This window comes from Sciurus vulgaris (genome assembly GCF_902686455.1).
Source record: "Sciurus vulgaris genome assembly, chromosome: 3".
Lineage (NCBI taxonomy): Eukaryota > Metazoa > Chordata > Mammalia > Rodentia > Sciuridae > Sciurus > Sciurus vulgaris.
In genome coordinates, this window is record NC_136463.1 from 103616117 (window position 1) to 103639150 (window position 23034).

The 23034-nt window shown below is 33.1% G+C and overlaps 1 protein-coding gene across 6 annotated transcripts in view; it reads left to right on the forward strand.

Annotated features, from left to right (window-relative positions):
• The window catches only part of MBD5 (methyl-CpG binding domain protein 5), a 463202-nt gene that overhangs the window by 401781 nt on the left and 38387 nt on the right, over positions 1-23034 (forward strand). For 5 of the 6 annotated variants that reach the window (XM_079132466.1, XM_079132465.1, XM_079132468.1 and 2 more), the window contains 4 exons: positions 6596-7265; positions 10721-10823; positions 11867-12047; positions 16541-18676. In XM_079132466.1, coding sequence (XP_078988592.1) covers positions 7153-7265; positions 10721-10823; positions 11867-12047; positions 16541-18676 — 2533 coding nt within the window. In that variant the 5' untranslated portion in view covers positions 6596-7152. Of the gene's footprint in view, positions 1-6595; positions 7266-10720; positions 10824-11866; positions 12048-16540; positions 18677-23034 lie in introns of those variants that run through there. The other variant, XM_079132469.1, reaches the window with a different exon arrangement.

The window sequence follows — 23034 nt, forward strand, 5'->3', positions numbered from 1 at the left end:
CCTGATTCTCCATATATTTTTCTCCACTTGTTCAAACATTATTCTTTTTTTGTTGTTGTTGTAGATGGACACCTTTATCTTATTTATTTATACCTTTATCTAATTTATTTATTTTCATGTGATGCTGAGGATCAAACCCAGTGCTTCACATGTGCTAGGCTACTGCTCTACCACTGAGCTACAACTCCAACCCCACAAACATTATTCTTATTTCCAGTAAATGTCTTCCTTAATGCTCTTAAGGATCAGGGAAACAATTAGCTAATCCACAGAGTGTAACACTTATGTTATGAAAATAACGTTTTCCTGATTACAGAGCTAATGCTTGTTTTTGTAGAAAAATTTGAAAGTACAGAAAAGCAACAAATATGTTACTTCTAAAAGGAACATAACAGTAGTAACTGGAAGAATAATGCTATTCTATTCCTATATTTACACATGGAGTAGCATTTTTGTAATTTAAGATTATCAGTGTATATGTGGCTTTGTAGTATGTGTTTTCTACCTAACAATATCATGGTCCTTTTCCAGTGCTGTTAAATAACATGATTTTAATAGCTATCTATTCATAATAATTTGGATATTTACTATATCCTAGGTTCATACGATTTATTTTTTTACAGAACAATCATATAAGGTTATAATCTCTTTTATAAAGGAAAAAAATTTTTAAACTTGCCCAAGACCACAAGCTTATGATGGGTAGTGCCAGTGTTCACCTCCAGACAGTTTGACTCTGAAACTTATACTCTTAACCAGTAATGCTATGGAGTTTCTCAATACTATAATTAAATTCTATTTTAGACTTTCATATTATTTTCAGTATGGTTTTTATTTGAAATAATACTTAACAATTCTATGAGTTGGCAGTTTAGTCTGGACTCATTTGGGCCAGCTCATCCCTGTTCTGCATGGTATGGCCTAGGCTCATTTTCATGTCTTGGGCCCCAGCTTCCCTGGATGAGCAGCAGATCTTCTCTCTATTCCAGGAGTTTCATCCTCAAGGGAGATAGTTCAGGTTGTTTACATGGCATTCCAAGAAACAAGAGTGGAAGATGCAAGGCCTCTTGAGGTTAGGATCAAAATTTGAATAGTATCATACCCATTGTATTCCAACAGTCAGTGTAAATCACAGGCCAGATCAAAATCAAAGTGGAATAATAAATCCCACCTAATAATAAGAGGAACTGCAAAATATTTGTAGCACTTGCAGTCATATCACACTTAGCATTTACCTCTCTGGAAACTTCTGTGTGACTAGAATATGTAAGTTGCTAAACTTTCATAGCCAAAATAAAGGGTGGGGGCCTTGTTATAAGTAAACCTCCTCACTAGAGGGAGGGATATAGACCAAGATGCTTCATACTTTGAGGGTTGGCTGACTCTTGGGAACCTGTCCCTATACTTCAGAGTTTGTGGGCTGAGGCTATCGCTCAATTGGTAGAGTGCTTGCCTACATGCACAAGGCCCTGAGTTCGATTTCCAGCATCAAAAAAAAAAGTTTGTGAAAAATGTAACCTTCCTACTTGAATACAGTTACACCTGTTATTCTAGGTATATATTGTTTGGGAATTTAAATATAGAGTCAGAGGCAAGATTTTGGATTTTTTTGTTTTGTTGATGAACTGGGGATTGAAACCAGGTCCCTGCCCATGTTAGGCAAGCACTCTGCCATTTAAGCTACATCTCCAGTATTTTTTTTTTTTTTTTTTTTTTTTTTTTTTTTTGAGACAGGGTCTGACTGCATTGACCAGACCTTTCTCAAATTTGTAATCCTCCTTCCTGAGCCTCCTGAATAGCCGGTGTTGCAAGCACACACCACCACACCCAGCTAGAGTCAGGTTTTATGTGGAATTCAATTTCAACTGGAAAACAAGAGATGTTCACTCTTGGCAGTGTAGGATTCTAAGTGGACTTATTTATCTTTAAATATTTCATGAGCTAATATAAAAAGTATGAATGATAATTTAGGCATATCAAATAATATCCTTGTTTTACTTAATTTACAGTCTCATGATAAATAATTCATTAGATACTAATTCTCCACTTTGTATTCAAGTACACGAGACCAGTGAGCATAAGATCAATATGTGATGACATAAACATTTTAATAAAACTTACCACTTTAAAACCAATTCATTACTTTTACCATTAATCAAGTTTGACATTATTCAGAAAAATGTATGATGTTTGATTTTATTCAGAAGAATAGCTATTTACTTATTTTTGTGATGTCAGATTCTCTGATATTTAGTCTGCATGGTATTTTGGGTATGACTTTTAAAGTCATATTTAACACTGTATAAAGTAATGAGTTTATTCTTAAGTTGACAAGATTGTCAGTAAAACAGAAAAAGTTCATTGCATTAATTAGCATCCTATTGAAATATAATTTTAATTTTGTTGTTGCATTTTTTTACCACTTTTATTCAATTTAAATGTGTTCAAAAATCATTCAATAAGTAAAACTAATAGCTTACAAATAAATTTTAAAGTAAACATATTAATTTGATTTTTTTTTTTTTTTTTTGCAGTACTAGGTATCAAACCCAGGGCCTTGTGCATGCTAGGCAAGTGCTCTACTATTGAGCTACATCCCTAGCCCAGCATATTACTTTTCTTAGAAGGCCCATCATATTCTTCATGCACAGAAATTATCAATCAAAAATTGTAAGATCATTAGGGGAAAATCTAGAGAAGATTTTTTTTTTGTATTTTATCAACATGTATACTCATTAGCTTCTTCTAAAAACACCTCTCATTTTAAAACACATATGTTGATTAAATTTTATAAGCCTATATGGCAAAGATCAGAATGTAAAATTATGTTGATCAATTAGAATACACACAAACGGCGGGAAACAGTCAACACACCTACTCTGTGCCAGGAATTATATCAAGAACTGGGAACATAAGGACCTGGAGAGACAAGGTCCCTGCTGCTCTGAAAGTGTTTATATTCCTAAAGGAAAAGATAGTTAGTAAATAATAAACAGTAATAATAATCAGAAAATGAGAGGTATCAGTGAATTAACAAAGTATAAGAGAGTGGCTGAGGTTTACATTTTCTTGTGGAAATGACATCTAATTTGAATTCTGGATGGTCAGAAGAAGCCAATACAAAAAAGAAAATCAAGTCATTCAAATTCAATTCACTGAGAGTCAGTTTTCAGAGACTTAATTTGTATATTGAAAGGAAATAGGAAGAATAAAAACATTAGTGGAATTGTGTGTTTTCCCTCACACATAACATACTTTTTGAATTTTATATTATTGCTACAAAATCGTGAAATAAGTATATGTTTGCAAAATAAGTATATGATCTCTCTTGGATCCTGAGTGTTAGTGAAATGGAGGGTAGCTTTTATATCACAGTATCTTTTCTCTTTTAACCTGTTTTATTGGGCTTTAATGAAGCCACATTAGATATGTCTTTAGGGAAAAAGAGGGAAAGATATTGTGGAATATGTAGGTTTTTTAAAATCGTAGTAATATTAAAATGTTAAATTTAGAAAACAGGAGAAACTTTAGTTTTTACAATGCAAACTATAGGAACAAAGACTGACTACATTTTGGATTATGGGTCTCTATAGAACATAAAGTTGCCAAAGTCTTGGAAGCAAGTAGAACATACTTTCAGATTTAGTCAAAGAAAGCATACATGGGTTTCAAAAAAGTTTAAGAAACATGGCCTGAAGTGCTTTCCTAAAACTACCATCCTGTTACTTTAAAAATTGTATCAAAAGCCCTAAAATTACACAATTCTATTTTAGCAAATAATTTGGAGTGAATTATCAAGTTGGGCATAGATTTACATACAGGAGTATTTCTCTCAGATTTATTTGTAATTGTGAAAGTTTCAGAGAAAATCTAGATACACAAAAGAAATATAAATAAAAGATATACATGTAGCCAAAATTTTTCATCCACTAATTAATATTTGTGTTTTAGAAAAATATTTTAACGCCATAGTAAAATGCCTAGGAATAAAACAATACAAAATGGAAATGATTCAATATTTAAAAGAAAAAAACATTTTTATAGAAAATACTTGGAATAAGCATAACTGCTTTAGAGAACAATTTGTCAGTGCCTTTAAAGTTGAAAATGTACAAACCTTACAACCTAACATTAATGTGCTTGATATAACAATAGGTTAATAGTTGTAAAAATCTTAAGATAAAATATTATTCAAATGTTAAAAATTAATGAATTGGAATTATATATCTACAACACAGGTCTATAGGTTTCAGCAGAGACAATTTTCAAAACAATGTTAAATTTTGAAAGCAAATTGTGGAATTATGTGTATATGGTAGTGTTTATGTAAAATTTTAAAACATATAACAATACAAATATTGTTTACATATACACATATAGGAAATAAGTATATAAAATCATAACCAGAAATTATACAGATCAGAATCGTGATAGTAGTTGCTTTTGGGCCAAAAAGGAGAAGAATGGGTCTGAAAAGAAACTCAAGTGGGGCCTGGTAGTAGTATTTTACTTCTTCTATAAAATTGTCTTAAGTTCTTTATTTAAAAAAAAAAAAAAAAAGCAAAACTGACAAAATGCTTATATTGTACATTTAGAGTGGTAATACATCATTGCTTATTATATTAAACTCATTTTTATGTGTGCCTTAAAACTTTAAAAAGATCGAAAGAAATTTTGTCAATATTTGCAGTGATTATCAATCCGCAGGAAGATAACTTCAGTTTTTATTTTCATCTTCAAACTTCCACACTGAACAACTGATTGATGATGAACATTACACTGTGCTTAAGATAAAGTGGAATCTTACTGATTGAGTACATTCAGGCTACTATAACAATATTCCACAACCTAGGCAGCTTATAAACAACAGCAGTTTATTTCGTAACATTCTGGAAGCTGGAAAGTCCAAAATCAATGTACCAGCAGATTCAGTGTCTAGTTAGCTCACTCTTGATTTTATAGATGGTACTCCTAGTGGTTAACAGAATGCCTAGTACATAGTAACTGCTCTATAATGTTGAATAAAATGTAAATAAACACATAGATGAGCAGCAAAAATCACAGTCAAGGATAGAGTGAGTAGAAGACAGAAATAAAACATTAAGTGGGTCATTTCCATGAGATGCGTAGCACAGTGGAATGGGCCCAGTGATGCAAATGACCTCTTGGGACTATTATTTTTTGGTACTTTTCTTTATATCCCAACTTTTCCCTCAATAAATTTTGGCTACCTTTCTCGTTTTCTGTCAGTGTCTGCCACACCCATGAGCACAGTTCCTAGTTTACAACTAAATGAGTATTTACTTTATTACAACATCCTTAAACTGCCTCAGAGCCAAGACTATAAATAAAACCTGATGGGTTTTGCTATAAGACAATCTCTTGCTTTCCTAATAAGGAGATCAAAAAAAAGTGTGTTTCTGGCCAACTTAGGTATATAGACTTTTAGGAATGTAGATTGAATAGTTGTGTTCATTCATACTTTTTAATTTGGTAAGTTATACATGCATATTTAAAACATATTATCTAGAAAATGTATTAACTTTTTCATTTGAATTTTATGAAAGCAGTTTAAAACTTCCATATGAATCTTAAATCATTTAACATAGATTTCCAGAGCAGATCATCTTCACTTCTATTCCACTTCTTTAAGACATAGCATTTTTTTATTTTTGTGGATGATTCTATCACTGGAAACTATCACAAATCACAAGTCCCATTCATATAACACTAGGATAATTTTTTACTTATCTTTTAGTGTACTTTTATGAGATCAACAATATGACTAAATGCCAATATTAAATTGATCATTAAAAGGCTTGTTTACAACAATAAATGGTACTACCAACTGTGACATAATATTTTCCACAACATTAAGTACTAAATCTTTTCAAAATGTACTTGTCTTTTTTATGCAACAGCTTCATCAAGATGAATTCTGTAAGCATTCCATACTAGCACTGGTCACTGCAGTTTCAAGTTAGTGTGTCTTCTCCAAACAAACCCTGTGACTTAATAACGGAATTAAGAAAGTACACCATGATGTAAGGGATTTTGTAAAGTCTTGACTATAAAGCAGCTCCCAGTCTTACATTGGGGGAAATAACCTTGGGGGAGAATCTTCACTTCTATTTGAAAAAGTATTATGAATTTATTTCCTTAAACTTCTTTAAAAAGAGAAACGTTATCTTCTTTATGCTAATGATTAGGAAAGAAAGCTGAAGCATAGCTGCATGTAATATTAAGGAGTAAACAAAATGTGAGTGAATTGCCATCATTTTTTGGTTTAAGAGGTCATTAGAAGTTTGGATATATTTTTATTTCAAGTTGGACGCAAGCTCTGTGTACATGTGTCTGTGTATTCATAATGCCATAATTATGGGTCTAGGAATTAGAAAGTTGTGTGTGGTGAAGAATGAGTAAATTGGTTTAACTAGAGTAAGTGGATCAATTTAAAATAAGAATGATGTGTTATTTTGATGGCAGAGGACATCAAAGTGATTGGGTACACCTAATAGTTTATTCTATTGAAAATTGTGCAGCTTCTCAGTTTTCAACATTAAATATACAGTTTACATATTTGCATATGTTTCAGGCTACATTATTGGAATTTTGAAGTCATGAAAACATCAGATGAACCAGCCTGCAACACCTTGGATTCAGATTGGAAGATAAAGTTTAGAGAATGTGGCCTATGAGGGCTTTTTAGTACCTGAAAATATTAATTGACTCACACTGTAAAAATGAGATCAATTTCTAAACAGTAGAGGTTATTTTAGTCCAACATCAAAGTTCAAGACAAAATGTGCAACTAAAAACTTTACAGTCCTCCCTCCCTCACTTCAGACAGGTACCAGCATTGGTGAATTATGATTTTTCTTAGTTGTAAGCACTCATTTTTACCCATGTAGACCATTCCTAGGGATTAAGTATTGGTTATTTAATGTAGATTATAATGGGAAACTGATAAATTTTACAATGGCAGAGTTCAAGGACTTGGTTCCAAACTGAGCCGAAGCTTCCCAATGCTTTTTGTATAGTCTGAGAAAAACTGTGCTGCACTGGCCCATTTTTGAAGGCCATCATGCTCAGTAATATGAAGATATCATCTTACTGCTGATATCTTTGGAGAGTCCCAAGCAGACACAGAAAATGAATGGAGGAAAGGAGTGTGACGGAGGGGACAAGGAAGGAGGTCTTCCAGCCATACAAGTTCCTGTGGGTTGGCAGCGTCGTGTGGATCAAAATGGAGTGCTATATGTCAGGTAAGCTCTTATTTATTACCTGTGGTACCTCTAAAGTCACAAAGTTAAGGATGTAGAGTCTATTCCTCTTTGAGGGAGCAAAATATTGTCACTGACAGCACCTCAGATAAGTTTGAATAACTGACTTCTGTACTAGAAATACACAAGTATTTTTATTCTGTACTGTTTTGCAGTGTAAATTGACATAGATTATCACAGAGAATATTTATGCATTACTTGTGTTTAAATAGGGTGTCATTCTGCTTCTCTGTAATAAGGATAAAGAAAACTATGAAGTTTTCTAAAAATTAAAAAAAAAAAAACTTTAAAGCATCATTACTACATTGACAGATGAAGGCAAAATACTGGAAATAGACCCAATACCACTTGGCAATATTACTCTGTCCTTCAATGTACTTTAAGTGACTTTTCTGATACTAAAGTTGTGTTGTTATCTATAAGTAGTCTTATTTATTAGACTTCTTAATGCTTGATATTAACTAAAAATAATTTTCTTGTTTTTTCTGCACAGTTTTTAATCTATTTCCTTGCATGTAATAATAAAAATAAAGTCATGATGGAGATAGCTCTTCATATTACAAGTAAAAATCACATAAGTAAATGCAAATGCCTCTTTTTGAATTTTGATGTTGTATATCTAGAACAAGTTGAATGGACTAACTGAACTATTGGCAAGAAGTTTTAAGTCTTATTTATTAAATAATTGGCATCTAAGTTCTTTATTTATAGTTTTTAAAATATATAAAAGGTTAGGTTACCATAAATCTTTCTTCATGATGTAATAAAAAAAAAAACAATTAGGAGTAGACTTCAGATTTTTTAATGCCACATTAAGCAGCATCATTAAATTGATGCTATTACTTTCAGTGTGGCTATTTGCATCCCAGCTTCAACAGCATTTTCAGTTCCCTATAGATGTATTTGTATGAGTGAGATATTTTTCTGTGGTACAAATAATTTCATGCCTTAACAATTCAAAGTCAGTTCAGATGTGGTTTTGTTGTTTGTTTGGTTGGTTGGTTGGTTGATTTGTTGGTTTGTATGCATGTAAAGTGCTTCTTGAGGTAAACTCAATACGAATTGAAATTCTTTTGTCACATAAAATTCTTGTTTCTGTAATATTAAATATGTGCTCTATATTCAAGGGGGTGAAGGGATAGAAATGCAGGGAATGTGGAGCTCATCCCATGGTAGAGAAGATGGACAAGGACATAAGGAATAACTTTCTCCAAGTGTTCCTATTACCAATGTAGCTAATAAACTGCAGAAATACTTTGTTAGAAATATAACAAGTTATCAGTGATATATGTTTATATTTATGATTATTCTAGTTTGTAAAGAAAAAATATATATTAAACTTGAAGCAAATTACTTAAAAATCTTGTTAATTATTCACTGCATCTTATGAAAGATAAATCACCTTTTCATATTGCTATGAGCAAAACCAAATTAAGTCTGGGAATCAAAAACCAAGATAAAGTCTTAAAGTTGGTCAGTTATTTTCAGCTAATATCAGTTCATGATTTTCCAAGACTGACTACTTCACTTTCTGATAATCATGTTAGTATGAGTTCTCCAAATCCAAATCCGTACACTTGAGAATTATTTTGGAAACTAAACTTTAGCAAGTAAGCTTAAATGTTTTCAAATTAAATCAAGCCAGCATGGGTTTGATTTGTTTGTATGTAACCAAATTATTACTTGAATATATGTATGAAGCAAGCCTATCCTCTATGGCTCCCTTCTCAATGTACAGTTTACCTCTCATTTTTAGGTTAATCTCCAGCTGATTCTGCCTTAAGGAGGCATTTTGAGGTGACCCATTAAATAGTCCTCCTGTTTTCAATTTTCTAAACTGTATCCATGCTATAAAACTTGTAACTATTTTTTACATTAATTATTGCTCCCAAAAGTTAATTAATGAGCTACAATTGAAGGAAAGAATCCAATTGACTAAGAGGAAGCATTTTTTAAATTGCTTATCCTATGATGACTTATCCTATCATCTAAATTATCATATCATCTAGAGTACTGCAAGGGAATTTAGGAATTCTTGCCTTCAGTTTTAATTTTACAATGAAATTCCTTTAGGATCCAGTACACACACTTTATTTTAAGCAAAATGATGGCAATTTCTTTTCCCCCAATTCATAAATTCTTCATGTGAAAAATCAATAAGGTAGTTATTAGTGGCTTTGTTTAATTAAAATTACTACACCTTCAAAGCCTCTTGTTGCCCCTCCTTGCATATCATCTAAAAATAGCCTGAACAAATAATTTGAGGATTTTCATTTAAATTGTTCTTTGTGCCCAAGTCACTTGGACAATTGTCCTTAAACAAAATATGAATTGCATTGTAAAGCTGGTTCATTTATAAATGTACAACTGCTACTTATGTTTTTTAGAGGCAGAAAGTCTATGTCCAGTAGTATAATGCTTTTCTTTGTGTATGAATTGGAGTGTTGTTTCTGGATGAATTTGATCTGAAGGCCTAAGTGGGAGTTTTGCCCAATAGTCATAAATAAAATAATTTCAAATTAAAAGTGCATAGTAATTTCAAAGCATAATATGCATATAAGTTGTAAAGTCAACATATTCATAAAGCCCTAAAATGTAAATTACCCATTTTAAACTAATTCTCCTTGTAAATAAAAGCCAAAGACTTATCCTATCATCTAAATTAGTACTTAATCAGTTTTACTGATTTTTGTGACCTGAAGAGGAGTAAGATGGAAAAACCTACCCACTTACCAGTCCCAAAACGCAAGGCACCTTTTGTTCACCTAACACCCTGTTTCCTCAAAAAATTCCCATTTTTTTGGTCAACTCTGCTAGATTCCTCTCTACACAGTTTGTTTCTTCAATATAATTTGGATTAGGCTACAATGATCTATCTTCAAAGAAACACACATAGTGAAGGAGAGAAAGAAATGTTTTTACATAGGGTCAACTTGGTTTTAGACTCCAAAATAAACAGGGAAGAACGTGTTAGCTCTGACTTTTGTAGACTTGCCAGCTTTCTGGTTTGAACTTTAACGTGTTCCTAAATTTCAGTTTTTCCTCAACAAGCTTTAAAAGTAAATGTCGTAGTTTAAAATGATAGTGATTACTTTTATGTAGTTTTTTTTTTTCCTTGTTCCTTTCTTGCCTGTTTCTGTCCTTTCTTAAGAACAGTATTTTTCCTATCTGTAGTCCACTCTTGGTTTTCAAAATACTTTTGTTTAATTTTCTATGAAGATCTGTATTTTTCTGAGAAATATTTTGGTACAAAAGAAAGAGCGATAGTGTTAAAGGCTATAATTTAGTAGCTAGCATAATATTGACAAAGAAAATGCTTTCCCTAGCAGGAAAATATTATCCTGTGAAGGACAGTAAGACTATAAATTATGCCTTTTTTTCATATAATATGTGCAGTCAAAATTATTTCCTGATGTATTCTTAAACTATTTTTACAGTCCCAGTGGGTCTTTGTTATCTTGCTTGGAGCAGGTTAAAACATACCTGCTTACTGATGGAACATGCAAGTGTGGCTTGGAATGTCCTCTTATTCTTCCCAAGGTAACCATTTCACAATAGAGCTACAGCAGTTTTTTTACTTTTTAGGTATTTTATATATTTGCTTTTCTCATTTGGCATTTCATTTTTATATTAGTTCTCCAATCATGTATTTGTTTTAACTCTTTATCTAATTAGACATCTTTTACATGCACTTTGGAATGATTAAAGATTGTGGGAAATTGTTCAAGTCATTTTCAAAAGTGACAAACTATATTCATATTAAATATTTCATTAAAACCACAATTACACCTTTTTATTAGAGCTGTACCTATGTTCAGTATTTAGTAATGTAGTATTTTCTTTAACTACTCTAACTGCAGTGTTACTTTTAGCATGGGTATTGATAAATCTGTCATAGATGTTCCTAAAATCACAAAGCTGAACCCTCATAACAAAAATATGAAAATGTTTTACTCCTTTGCTAGGTAAAAAGTAAAGTTATTTAAAATAGTAAAATGTTATTTGCTAAAGAAAAAGCTCATTCTTCAATGTGTATTATAGTATTAATTTTAAAACTAAAAATTAATAAACTTTTTTCTTTTTTATTATATGTCACTGCATTGAAAAAAAGATTTTCATAATAAATAAGATTTTTAATAGAGCAGTAAATTTTCTAAAGTCACTGAAAAGGTAATATTAATACAGTAATAAAAGGAAGCCTAAGAAAAGTTAGCATGTAGAAATGTCACAATTTTTTGTTTTGTTCTTGTATCTAAACTTTATCTGTTTTTGTACTGTTATAACATCAGGAAGTATCTAAAATTGGAAACATTATTAGATATTAAACCTTTCCATATATTTATCTTGGCTATCTTAGAATTAGTATAATTTTCATTATTTACTTTGCCACTAAAAACCATAAGTTCAGCAGAATTATTTATTAAGTTATCTAACATTGTTTTCCTTAAGTTAAAAAACTTAAGAAAGTTTTATTCAGATTTATGGCTTAATCTCAGTACAACTTTTTTTCTTTTTAAACAAGAGGATCTTTTTGTTAAATGTTTTTGCAGACATATTCTAAACAAAGGCTGTGTTTTTTCCAGGTATTTAATTTTGATCCTGGAGCTGCTGTGAAACAGAGAACTGCAGAAGATGTTAAGGCAGATGAAGATGTCACAAAGCTATGCATACATAAAAGAAAAATCATTGCAGTGGCCACACTTCATAAAAGCATGGAAGCCCCACATCCTTCTCTGGTGCTCACCAGTCCCGGAGGAGGAACAAGTATGTAATATGGCTAAGGGGTTAGGAATTTTCCCCTAATCCATTGCAAGAGAAGAAGATGCTGGAAATCACTTTGCCAAGCATTTTCCCAGTCTACTTTTCAAACATGCACAATGTTTTTAAGGTTTTATATGTTCTATCATTTTAGTGCAAATAGCAAATTAATTCTGAAAAATTACCATGAGGTTATTACCCAAAATTTCTTGTCCAGAGCATCTAATTACAAAATCAAAATAAACACTAATTAGCACATCCAAATGATATGCAAATGTATAGAGCTGAGCTAACAGAAAAGAACGTGCCATTGGTTTTTAGGAAACAAATTTTCATAGGGCTGGACTGGAAGATGTAATATTAAATTCCCAAACACAATTTAGCAGTGTTGTTAAGAACCAGCTGCTTTATTTTTTTTTCAGTCATTTAATAGCTATTTATTGAACATATACTACACAGAAACCGCACAGAAATCATCTTGCCAAGAACTTTTTATGAGCCCCCACTCAACTCACTCTCTCAATATCTCTCTTTCTCTCTCTCTCTCTCTCTCTCTCTCTCTCTCTCTCTCTCTCTCTCACACACACACACACACACACACACACACACAAACACAATTTTATTAGAAATTCAAAGTTGCAGAAAAAGTGCAAGGATGGTTAATCAAGTAACCATATACCATTTGCTTAGATTAACCATTTGCATTTTGTTACAGAAAGTTGCAGGTATTGTCACAATTTTACCCAAGGACATTCCCCTACATAACTACAATCTAATGATTACATTCAGGAAATTTAACACTGATTGTATTTTAATTTGTCCACTTGTCCTAATATCTCTTTTCACTTTTTTAAAAAATATTTTTACTTGTAGATGGACACAATTCCTTTATTTTATTTATTTTTATGTGGTGCTGAGGATCAAACCCAGTGCCTCACATGTGCTAGGTAAGCACTCTACCACTGAGCTACAACCCCAGCCTTCTCTTTTCACTTTTTAAAAAACTCAATCCTTTTTAAAATCCAAGATGCAATAAAAGATAGTGCATTGCAGTGAGTGTTAACATTTCTTTAATCTGAGTCCCCAGTGTTTTTAGTCTTTCATAGCATTGAAATATTTGAAGAGTTCAGGCCAGCCAGATTCACAGACTGTTCCTTAATTTGGATTTGCCTGATTGTTTCCTAAGGATTATGCTTAGGTCATACACATTTGATAGGAACTCTACATGGGTGAAGTTACATCCTCATCAGGAAAAAATGTATCTGTGACACCAAGACCAAGTTTGATTGCTTGGTTAAGTTTGTGCCCATTCAATTTTTGCATTATGAAGTACTTTTTTTCCCTTCGTGATTTGTATGTCTTTTATGCAATTATAGTCTGAGATGGAGGAACTTCTTTTTATAAAGGCTAGAATATGAATTCCTTCCAAAATATTACAGTCTGCTTAATACTTGATTAGTGACTCAGAATAAAATATGGCCAAAAACCAAAGCACGTGTCAATGAGGAATAATTGATACCGTTCTGCAGAATTCTGAAAAATAGGGACAATGAGGGTGACCTGTAGAACTCAGAGAAGCCTTCATGGCTTTTGAGCAACTTTGGAAAATAATAGGATTTAAACATATGAAGGGCATAGGAAAATTATTTTTCAGAATGAATGTGACATAATTAAGAGATAATGTGGAAACTAACCTAACTTGAATGGAAGATTAAATAGGTATAATAAATTGGGGCCAAACTATTGAGAGTCTCAAATGTAAAGAACAATTGCTACATCATACAGGTAATTAAAATCTCTGACTCAGAACTCAGGTGAAAAGACAAATTTGGCAGCTATTAGCATAGAGCCTCTTTCCAACAACCCTCTAACCTTTTTTAAACTTTAACAGGACTAATTTTTAAAAATTGCTTCACTAAGGTATATAAGAAAAAAAACTTTTAGGAAACTGTACCTTTTTAAGAAGATACAGTTCTTAAATTAAAAGAGTTGCAACAATTAAACATGTACTCAGTAGTAAAAAATTATTGAAAATCTACCATTATCCTGCCACCTTGATGTTTTCATTTTTACATATTACCTTACATGAATTTTTTAACAAACTTTTATCTACTGTTGATCTCACTTACATGACGCCATACAGTTTTATCTATTTCTACAGTCTGTACTATTGCCTTTCTTAAGACCCAGCAGAATCTTAAACTAAGTCCTTTGTCATACCTTTACATACAAATTTAATTGTTGAAATTAAGGATAAATATTTAACTAGTACAGGTAATGATAGATATATCTCTATCCCTTCTAAAATGGTACATTTTATTGGATTAATTGCTACTCTTTTACTTTCTTCAGAAATACCATTTGTTTCCTAACTTTAAATTATGTCATGAAGTTGCGGTTTAATAATTAAAAATTCAGAAGTCTCACCTAGTAGCTTTTATCTCCTTTTAAATGAATACATGAACATTTACATTGTTACTCTTTATTCTTTAAAAGGTCTACTTGAATATAGATGGATGCCTGGTATTTACACTTGCCAACTCTTGTATACCTTACTTCCTAAATGTCACATAGCATCAGTCTGACTTTTGTTAGTTTGTTTAGTATTTCTGTTTTTTTAAAGAGGATAACTATTTTGCCGTAAATATGGAAGAAATTCCTTCTAAACCATAGCTATTGTCTAAATTGTTTGTTGAATATAAAAATGCCAATTCTATATTTTTTAATCACTGAACTATAATTATATAAATACATTTATACCTGAGAAAAGATACAAGCAAATGATTATGACTAAAGAGAACACAGTCAATTCCATGATAATGCTAGTGATATGATTACATGTAACTGTGTTCTCACTGTATTGTAAGCACAGTACCCCACATATTTTTAATATGTTATTTATTTAATTACAAACTTTAAAAATAGGCTTCAGATGATTTTATCTGCTGCCATTCTGTTATGTGGTTGGTTCTCAACATTTCCTACATTATATTACTCTATCAAATAACCTCTACCATGCTAGAATTAGAAAATCTGCATTTTCCAAGAAAAACATATGTTCACTGCTTTCTCATACTACGTGAATGCACTCTACCTTGTCTTCTGTGTGTCCCAGGTTGTGACCATCTTAAAAATCATTATTATATGGTTTCACCTGTATTCTATCTAGCAAGTAGAAGTATTATATTTATCTTAAATGTGCATTTCACGTTTTAGATAAGTGTACCTCTGATTGCAAATGAATGTAAGTGTATTTGCTAATATGCTTTGGGTCTATAAATTGTTATAGCAAATATATAGTAAGAAAGGTATAACTTTCATCTCCTATGCCCTAACAGACTCATTGGCATTTTCTCATGGAGCCCAGCTATAGTTTAACATGCTTTTCAACGCAGCTCTGTAAGCAGCCTCCACAAATTGATGGCGACTGGCATATGAGACAAATTTTGTTTGCCATTCCTATTTTAGAAGGCACAACTTCACGAATAGTTAAACATTTACAGGGGCTTAAAAACTTAAACCTAGAATTCTGACATTATAGAATGAAAATTCTGTATGATGAACCAACTTGCTTTTGTTGTCTCTATTCTGTCTGATCTCCAGAAGAACTGAAGGGATTCCAAAAAGCCAGAGAGGGAGAAATGCATTCATAGAATACTCAATAGCAGTCCAGTACTGAAGATTTTAGCACTCAACTGAATTTTACATTAGAATTCTGTCCTAATAAAAGAATTGCAATCTCTTACCTAAATTGGTTGATTAAAGCCATTTTGACAACAATGACTAAGGGCAAAGAAATTATAGTGTTACAGTGTTATAGACATCATGAAGCTAAGCATGATTGCAGTATCACTGCATTTATTCTTGTTATCACTCCCATTTTAAAAGATTCAGAATTCCATTCACATAATTCACAAAAATGAATAGTCTTACTCTCACAGTGAAAATGCTGGGATAAGGAAATATTATCATAGCTGTCTTGAGAAGGTTTCAGTAAGGTAATAGATACATTTATATGGTAACATTTTCTTATGGAAATGAAAATTCATTTAAATCACACAAGAAAATATGCCACACAGATTACAATTTCCAATTTGAAATTTCCAAAAATTTCAAATCCGATAAGAGTAACATCACCACTTCCATCTGGGCTGTCAATCTTCATTTTGCATATTCTAAATCTTATTAGAATGACTGATGTCAGTATGTACTGATTTAGATGCCTAGGCTTTCTCAGCAGAAAAGAGGTAAACAAGCCTAATGAACAGTTACTGAGAACCTTTGTACAACTAAGGGAGAATAAAGTACATATTTTAAATCAAAGTTTGTAGAATGTTATAGAACATTTTTCAATGCTTAGAATCATAATTTTTATTTGTAAATGTGTATTTCCAGATGACCTTTTTCCTCTCTCTTCCTGATTTCCTCCTTTCCTTCCCTCTCCACCAACACAAAAGAATGAAAACTATTAACAGAATTTTTTTTCTCTTTCACATCAGATGCAACTCCAGTAGTACCTTCACGGGCAGCAACTCCAAGGTCAATAAGAAATAAGTCTCATGAAGGAATTACAAATTCTGTAATGCCTGAATGTAAGAATCCTTTCAAGTTAATGATTGGATCATCAAATGCCATGGGAAGGCTATATGTACAAGAACTGCCTGGAAGCCAGCAACAAGAACTCCACCCTGTCTACCCCCGGCAGAGATTGGGCAGCAGTGAACATGGACAGAAATCTCCATTCCGTGGCAGCCATGGAGGCCTACCAAGCCCAGCATCATCAGGTTCCCAGATATATGGAGATGGCTCAATCTCTCCACGGACTGACCCACTTGGAAGCCCTGATGTTTTCACAAGAAATAATCCTGGTTTTCATGGAGCTCCCAATTCTAGTCCTATTCACCTGAATAGGACTCCTCTTTCTCCACCGTCAGTAATGCTACATGGTTCTCCTGTACAGTCATCCTGTGCAATGGCTGGAAGGACTAATATACCTCTTTCCCCAACTTTGACTACAAAGAGTCCAGTAATGAAAAAACCAATGTGTAATTTTTCATCTAATATGGAAATACCACGAGCAATGTTCCACCACAAACCACCCCAAGGCCCACCACCCCCTCCTCCACCTTCTTGTGCTCTTCAGAAAAAGCCATTAACATCTGAGAAAGATCCACTTGGCATTCTTGACCCTATTCCTAGTAAACCAGTGAATCAGAACCCTGTTATCATTAATCCAACCAGTTTCCATTCAAATGTCCACTCTCAGGTACCTGTGATGAATGTAAGCATGCCTCCTGCTGTTGTTCCTTTGCCAAGTAATCTCCCTTTGCCAACTGTAAAACCTGGCCACATGAATCATGGGAGTCATGTACAAAGAGTTCCGCATTCAGCTTCAACCTCCCTGTCCCCTTCTCCAGTGACATCCCCAGTGCACATGATGGGGACTGGAATTGGAAGGATTGAGGCATCGCCCCAAAGATCACGCTCATCTTCCACATCATCAGATCATGGAAATTTCATGATGCCACCTGTAGGACCCCAGGCCACTTGTAGTGGTATTAAGGTTCCACCCAGGTCACCAAGGTCAACAATAGGGTCCCCAAGGCCATCAATGCCATCAAGTCCTTCTACCAAGTCTGATGGACATCATCAGTACAAGGATATCCCTAACCCATTAATTGCTGGAATGAGTAATGTACTAAATACCCCAAGCAGTGCAGCTTTTTCTACTGCATCTGCCGGAAGTGGTTCCGTAAAGAGTCAGCCTGGTTTGCTGGGAATGCCTTTAAATCAGATCTTGAACCAGCACAATGCTGCCTCCTTTCCAGCAAGTAGTTTACTCTCAGCAGCAGCCAAAGCACAGCTAGCAAATCAAAACAAACTTGCTGGTAACAACAGTAGCAGCAGTAGCAATTCTGGAGCTGTTGCCGGCAGTGGCAACACTGAAGGACATAGCACTTTAAACACCATGTTCCCTCCTACTGCCAACATGCTTCTCCCAACAGGTGAAGGGCAAAGTGGTCGCGCAGCCCTAAGAGATAAGCTGATGTCTCAGCAAAAAGACTCATTACGGAAAAGAAAACAGCCACCTACCACAGTGTTGAGTTTGCTAAGACAGTCTCAAATGGATAGTTCTGCAGTTCCTAAACCTGGACCCGACTTGCTGAGGAAGCAGGGTCAGGGTTCATTTCCCATCAGTTCAATGTCTCAGTTACTACAGTCTATGAGTTGTCAAAGCTCTCACTTGAGTAGCAATAGTACCCCGGGTTGTGGGGGCTCAAATACTGCTTTGCCTTGCTCTGCTAACCAGCTGCATTTTACAGATCCCAATATGAACTCCAGTGTTCTTCAGAATTCACTGACACAGAACATACCTTTAAGAGGGGAAGCCGTGCACTGCCACAATGCAAACACTAACTTTGTTCACAATAACAGTCCAGTCCCCAACCACCATCTTGCAGGTTTAATAAATCAGATTCAGGCTAGCGGGAACTGTGGGATGCTCAGTCAGTCGGGCATGGCTTTAGGAAATTCATTACATCCCAATCCACCTCAGTCAAGAATTTCAACGTCCTCCACTCCAGGGATACCAAACAGCATTGTTAGCAGCTATAATCAAACAAGTTCTGAAGCAGGTATGGTTTTATTAGAAAAAAGTACCCAAAGGTACTAAGTTTTTCTACGTTTTTTAAAAATTTGTACCAAAATATTTATTATAAGAAATGATCCTTTCCCCATTGTGAAATTTTCTTCGTTTCTTTAGTATTTATAATTTTATTTACAGAATGGTAGGGATTTATCTATTGGAAAGAATAACAGCCAAGGGGATTCCTTATGTTTCTGTTATTTGTTGTCAATCTGTGTCATTTTGAATATTGTTCAACTTTTAGTTGGTTTTATAACCATTGGACTATAAATTGCAAAAGAAGCCATAGAAAGCAGGGTTTCCTGGTTTATGAGATAAATGTCCTGGTCTATGCCAATATAAAAGCCGTTTCCCCTTGCTTTTGTTTGTATTCAGGTAAATGAAACTCATCTTGGAAAATCCAAAAAGGCAAAAATAAATGGATATTATTTTTCTTGCTGCTGAACAGAAATAGGTGAATGAATAGGAAAAAGTACCTAGAAGTTGTATGAAGTAGGAAGCTGTCTTCTAATGTGTTTTCTTATCCTAGTTTGCTATCCTTTATTATAATTTGTTTGAGAAAATTCAAAAATGGATATTGGCTACTTCTTTTCTAAACAAAAAAAAGTAATAATTTAAGTTTTCTAATAAAAAAGGCTTGAAAACATGATTTCCAGAATTTTTGATCTTGAAATTGCTTTAAATTTTCTTACAGAACTAAACCATTATTTTTACCATTGACACTAAGGTTTTGAACCCAAATTTAATGTGAATCTTCATCCAATATTAGTGAAGGAGACAAGTTTATTTAAAAGTAGACACATTAGAAAAATAACTGTGTTTTGTGCAATTGAGTCCTCAGAAATTGTTATAAAAACTGTACAGAAGCAATATAGAGATGAATTCGTTGAGATGTTAGAAAATTTGACCATGAAAACATTAAAAAAAAACTACTCGGAACCCAACACTAATGATTTCAGATTTGTGGGAAACGACAGGGAGGAAATAAAAGACAACTGCAGAGATATTATAATTCTTATTTGACAACAGTGAGCTTTAAAAACCAGATTGCTCCTGGAAATGACAAAACTGCTAAGGCTTTTACTAATCAACTACCATATAGACTTTGTGAACTGTATCACACCACCATGCTGGAAATGCATACTCCACATGTCTGTTGCTGTAGTAAAATCAAGTGTTTTCCTTCCTGGTGTTGCCGTCTTTCACAACCTGAGTTATGTGTTCTGTGTTGATGTCAGTATTTAATGAAAAAGTGTCCAGTGACCTCTTGTGTTAAAAGAATACCATGTTTAGAAGATATTTGAAATTATTAGTGCCTTCTTGATATTCTTAGTTTAAGGAATCTTATGAACCTTTATTTTTTATGTGTTTAACAGGATAGTTATCCCATAAGGGACTTCCAGCTGTTCACTGACTCCTACTCCTTTTTAGTTAATTCCACACAAAAATTTAATCATATATATATAGAACATTAAAGTTACATGAAGTCCATAACTGTTTGACAATGTACCATATTTAATGAGCACACATTCAGTCTTTTTGAGGAGACATTGTTAGTCTCTTTAGATTATGTAGTTTTGATACCCCTTACCTCAATTTACTTCATTACAGGTCAAAATTCATAGGTGCAAAGTGTACGTATTTTATTAGTGATATATTTCAATTCATTCATAATGGAAAAGACCAATGTTTGTTTACATTCTTGTTTCTTCTGATTTCAACTTTAGGCTAATTTCATATAGTATAACATAAGGTCACTTATTCTCCTGCTTCAAATATCTATGTATAACATCTGACCTCGATTACTAGTCCTGGTGGTATCAAAGCACACAGGTTAACATTTTATTAATGTAAGAGAAGCTTTAGCATAAATATAACAAAAAGGAACTAGAATAAATGACTAGTAATGAAATGAATGTGACCAATGATGTGCAAGCTAACAGGAAAACATATGCTTAATTAAAATCCTGGTTAGTAAGAATTTTTAAACTATTAAACCTAATGAAATTAAATACTAAGTAATGTACTTAGGTCTGCTGTGCAGCTGGTTATGAAAATGGGTTGACTTACTAATTAATATAACTTTTTTTGATGAGCTAAATATTTAAGAGATCTTTAATGCATGTTTCTTTTTGCTATGAAGTAAATTGTTTCAACTGAATGTACTGTACTTATAATCACCTGGCCTAAATATCTGTTTACACTAACATTTATTCATTCATCAAATAATCATTGAGCACCAAGGCTGGGTATTCAGAATGAGACAACAGATGACAGTCACAGCTATCCCTGTATGAGGTTTTCTTGGTATTCCTAATATAATAGTAAGACACGAGAAGAAAAACACATTTTATTCTTGAAATACTGCTTATGGCTATCATTGAGTACCTATTGTGTGCCAAGTGGTTTACCTGTGTTATTTATAATCTGCACAGTTTTCCAGAGTGTAAAGTTTTATTGTCTTTGTTGTATAGAAGAGGAAAATTGAGCCTTAGAAAATTTAACTGTCCAGGATCAAATGTATCTGAATCAGGATTTGAACTCAGGTTCATTTGATTCTAAAATCCATTTTATTCCCAGCTGCATAAGTTCTTCAACTGAAATATTTAGTGTTCAAAAATAATTGTTTCCATTTTCATTTAAAAATCTTTTAAAATGTTCAATAGAAAATGAATTAAAGCACATCAATAAATGTTAGAATTCACATTTATAAACTTATGATGTCTTGTTAAACAGTATCAATTTTTTGGACTATAATATCATAGTATAAAATTATTTAAATGTTTTTGTCAGTACAGATGAAATATCCAAAATATCATGAGACCTGCCCTTATTATGGATCATAGTTAGTAACCTTTCTGTTAATGAATTATCACCTCATTCCTTCAGATAAGAGTGGGTTTCCTAGAGGGTAGCCTCTCAACAGACCTTTGAAAGAGGTGATGTACGCATGCTAGCCATGTTGTTTCAAGAATGGTAGCATAGTAAGGGCAAAAGAGACCCACAGGTAACATGGTCCAGCTGCATTCTTTGGTAACAACCTAGACCACAGCTCAGGTAACCTGCTCCATTCAGTGCCTTTATTCACTCCCCTAAGCAACAGTTCAGAAATATCACATTAAGACATTACAACAAGAAGACACTTTCTCTGAAAATGCTTAATTTGATTGGTAACTTATTTTCAAAACTTCACTTAAAGATTATTTTTCTATTTTTAAAACCCCAAATATTGAGTTTTAGATCAATATATGAGTTCTTCATTGTTTACATTTAAAATGCACAACTCATATAGAGGAATTAGGGGTGAAGATTGTGACAAAATTGGATACAAGATGAAATATTTAGAAAACATTTCTAAAACTTAAGGACTTTATTGATTCTATTTGGTGTTTCAGAATGGCTTTTCACTTCTCAATAGACCTTCTCAATACTCTGGATTGTAACGTGTATAGGTTCCTATTAGCTTTTTGAATATCAAATTGCAAGTTAAGCTTAATACTTCCATGTAACAGATGGAGATCTAACAGGAGGATTTTGGTGACATACTCCAAATTGTAATGCTCTGGTGCTTGTGGCAACCAAACCCCAAAGTTCCTAATTCATAGTTCAAACAAATTGCTGTATACTGCTCTAAATTCTTCAGCAGTGTACATTTCAAAATACTTTCAATTTTTAAAGAGAGAGAAATTTCAGTTCTTAATTGGTTCCAGCACATGTCCTATGGTATTTTGGTAGGGGGAGGGATCCAAAACCAAGTGCCCTTGACTGGCAAACTTCAAAAGGCCCATGCCTCATGGGTCCTCTGGCTACAGCATACCTGCTAACCATGTCACTGAAACACACATGCTGACAACCCCAACCTCTGTAGGGAACTTGGCCCTGTCAGCATCCATACCACAACCTGTCCCTCCCATGGCCCTGTGATGTTTCACAATTTTCAAAGAAGAAAGATTTAGATTATTCTGCTAACATGCTTAATAGCAATCCTCCCTCCTTCCAATATGATAAAATCATTAAATATAACCTTTTCATTTAAAAAGCTTTTATATCCTATTTTCCTTATTAAAAACATTTAATGAACTTTTCTAAGCACATGAAAACATAATCTTAAGGGGACAGAGTATGGATTCATGACAAAAGGAAATAATTCAAATGTTTATTTGCCTTAACTCTTAAATATATACAATGACTAGTAAGAATATAAATAAACCTATCAATGAATATATGTTCATGAGTATTTATATAAATATATATGTATATTTTTAAATTCTGCAAAAGCAAGTGTTTTCTTTCAGCACAAAATACATTTGATTGAAACTCAGGACAGCCATTGAAATGGTAGGTATA